At 39.2% G+C, this 3,243-nt stretch overlaps 1 protein-coding gene across 1 annotated transcript; it reads right to left on the reverse strand.

The window, feature by feature from the left end:
- Positions 1-493: 493 nt before the first annotated feature.
- On the reverse strand, positions 494-2,921 carry LOC145998350 (uncharacterized). The gene is made up of 2 exons (XM_083134757.1): positions 2,841-2,921; positions 494-771 (listed from the first exon to the last, which is right to left on the reverse strand). Exons 1-2 carry the CDS (start codon positions 2,919-2,921, stop codon positions 562-564), a joined length of 291 nt encoding a protein of 96 aa, XP_082990883.1. The 3' UTR covers positions 494-561.
- Positions 2,922-3,243: the final 322 nt, after the last annotated feature.

Raw genomic sequence — 3,243 nt, forward strand, 5'->3', positions numbered from 1 at the left:
CAAATACACATACACAAACACCCTTCTGTACCATACAAAAGTGTAAAGATATATAGGTAAGTTCCTAACAATTAACATTCCAAAAACTACTTAATTTACTCTTAGTTCCTAAAAATAAAGCAACTGTCAAGTCGGCATAAATAATGACTAAGGCTTAACATCTTTTCATTCTAACGAAAGTAATAGAAAGTAATAAAGCTGAGAAGTTGTACACGAAACAAGTAGGGATTCAATGCGAGTACGTCCTCGAATCTGCGTACAGGAAAAAGTCCTCGGATTGTTGGTGTGTTAACACATGAACATCCTCATTTGCCACGTTTAGTCAACACAGATACACACTCATATACACACAATATCATAAGATTAGTGTGCTTAGAAGTATTTTAATAATCGTGGTTTAATCCTTGCTAATTCTACTCCTGCAGTCAATAATCGTCAATTTCCTCCAAGAAATAAGCGCAAATATTGCAAATAATAACTCTTCATTAGGTTATTACAGGTCGTTTATTCATTACAATACATATGCGAACTTCTTCCTCGTGCAGCAGAATTTCATAGAGCTCATATGTATGTGACGTAAGGAGACAAATGTGGATGTGCTGCAACGACTGGAGCTGCTACTGCATGGTTCACGACATGAGCGTTGTAGCTAGCTGCGTAGGGAGCCACTGCGTAAGGAAAGGGAAGACCAGAATACGCAGCAAATGCTGGAGCAGCCAACACTCCGGCTTCTGCCACTGCCATGGCACCAACGAGCACCAAGAGAACTACCTGCAAATATAAATACACATCGTCAGAATTCATGAGAATTTAGTCAATTTTTAAATCATGTCAATACATATCTTGAAAGAATGGCACAACAAAAACTTTTGATAATGTTAAGCATGGTATTTTGAAAAAGGCTATAGATTTACTTACATGTTTTACTACTCCATGTAATCGATTCAGTAATTAATTCAGTAACTGGTGTAACTTCTTGTTAAGACTGTTGATATAGAGGTAATCTCGTCAGCTACCAATTTTGAATAGCTCCTTCAGTACAATTTTGAATTGTGTTTTTTATGTCATTTCTTCTACCTCTGTAGACGAATCGTGATGATGACTGAAAATTAGATGAAGTTTCCGGAAAGAATGTCACAAAAGAACACTCATGTCTAAGCAGGGATTCGAACTTAGAACCTTCAGTGCTAATTTAGAATTATAATGGAAACCTATTTATTGCCGACATACGCTTGCATACAGCAATATGTCTATGGCAAATGCAAACTTCTACATTCCCACCATAATCGGCCAATTTGTACATACACATGTGATCCATTTTCTCATAATTTAAAAGTACGTAACGTACCCTTCGGTATGTGGGATCGAACTGGGTTGATGTATCTCTCTGATCACTCATCCTCGATTATGGAGCAACTCGCTATTCACGGTGGTAAGCTTAGTGGTAAGGTGCGAGAGGTACTAACTACACACATATGAATGGCAACACACGACACTTGAGTTTTAAAGCCCCAAAGACCGGATCAGCTTGGCTATTGGGAAGGTATACCTGTCTCTGCTCAGCAGCTGAAGATCTGCGATGAGAGGTTATGGTTGTGACTGTACAAAAGAGTCTGACTTGCGACTTGTTTTAACACGTTCTTCCTCCAATCGTACTTCTCCCTCTCTCCATCTAAAGCTCGTAATTCTCCTCTCGATGTTCGTTCTAAAACTCACTGCGACTGACTACCCACTGACCCACGTTCTCCCAGACATTTATTCCAATCGAATTTACTCAATAATGCCGACTCATTTACCTGTAGTCTCTTCCTTGATTGCGATTGTTTGCACCTGTTTACAGTGATGGCGATCAAAGAAGTTCGACAATGTCTGTCAAGACATTCCTTAGATGTTTCTAGATACTTACTGTCTGGAAAGGTGATGGCTAAATGTCTGGGATTCGGAGTTCTTCGTACTTTACATTTTCAAAGATTCTACAGATCGTTACCACTACACCATGCTCTTAAACGCTCTCATAGGTAATGCGTCTATCAGTTCTTGAAACCGGGCAATGTTAATTCAAGAGTTTCTCTGTGGCGTATTGGTAACGTCCTAATCAAAGGGTTCCGGGTTCGATTTGCGGTGACGCAGATTGCACATTATTCTTGTCCCACTTTAAACTGTATGTCCAGTCCCAATTATCCTATCTTAGCACGAAGTGGACTTAAAACAGTCTTTCTTAATTCAGTTGTTGAAGTGTTTCTTGTACTTGAAGTTTTAGGAAGCTATCTTCCACATTTTCCCACCAATTAATGAAATGAAAAAGAACACGATAACATTTCGCAGAATTCAGTACCGAAGTTCTACAAGCTTTTTGTTTGCTGAAACTATTTACAAAGCTTGAATGAATCACGTGTACGGAAACTTGCTCAACTAGCATTCCTAGTGGCAAAAGTATGAACTTTTTGTTATATTGTAGACTCTAAGACGGCGTTGATTGGCGAAAATTGGTATTAACTAGCTGAAGAGTCACCTTAACAAAACTTACACTATTGTCTGTCACTTGTAAGAACTAAGTCAATATAAACAAATACACATGGCTTCTGATAAATTCTATTGGTTTCCCGAATGGCAGCTGCGCAGTAATCTTGCGCGTGGGTATATGGTGCTGCTATGTTGATGTTGTGGTAGCATGAGTTGTAGCATGTACATGCACCAATGTATTCATGGCAAAATAACACTATAACACATAAGGGAACTACTTCTCAGAAGTCACGTGGTGTTGTTTACATAACTTCAATCTTTCAGTGGATGAAGAAATGAAATAAATATTATAGTAGTTACTATTGTACGATACTTACCAGTTTGTTCATCTTCTCGGCTTCTGCAAGAGATACTGTGAGACTCGTTTGAGAGTCGGGGGTATTTAAACCGCCATCCATTGTGAGAGTGGGACGTGCCAGTACGCCAAGTGAAGCAGCATCGTGGTGCCAAGATTACAACAGAGAAAGATTGTCATGCGTGGACATGTGAATAGTCGTGACGAGGATACGTCGACGAGTGCATGCGAGTTTCTAACTGTTCGCGCTAATGTCCAATGAATTGGGATGTCCACTGCAACAAATGTTCTGTTTACATCTAACTAATATTGCGAAAACTTAGAACGTCTTTCATTTGAACATAGTGGGGCTTCTATTAGCACTTGTGAACACACGTAAAGCTGCATGACAATTTTTGTTTTCTGACAAATGCTGGGTGACTTGA

Source organism: Lepisma saccharinum, chromosome 14, assembly GCF_977018435.1.
Source record: "Lepisma saccharinum chromosome 14, izLepSacc3.1, whole genome shotgun sequence".
NCBI classification, from domain to species: Eukaryota; Metazoa; Arthropoda; class Insecta; order Zygentoma; family Lepismatidae; genus Lepisma; species Lepisma saccharinum.

Bases quoted from the DNA above. Each gene is read 5' to 3' on its own strand.
- LOC145998350 (XM_083134757.1), bottom strand. From the start codon at position 2,921: ATGGATGGCGGTTTAAATACCCCCGACTCTCAAACGAGTCTCACAGTA. The intron at 772-2,840 runs GTAAGTATCGTA...TTATATTTGCAG, and splicing joins CCGAGAAGATGAACAAACTG to GTAGTTCTCTTGGTGCTCGT.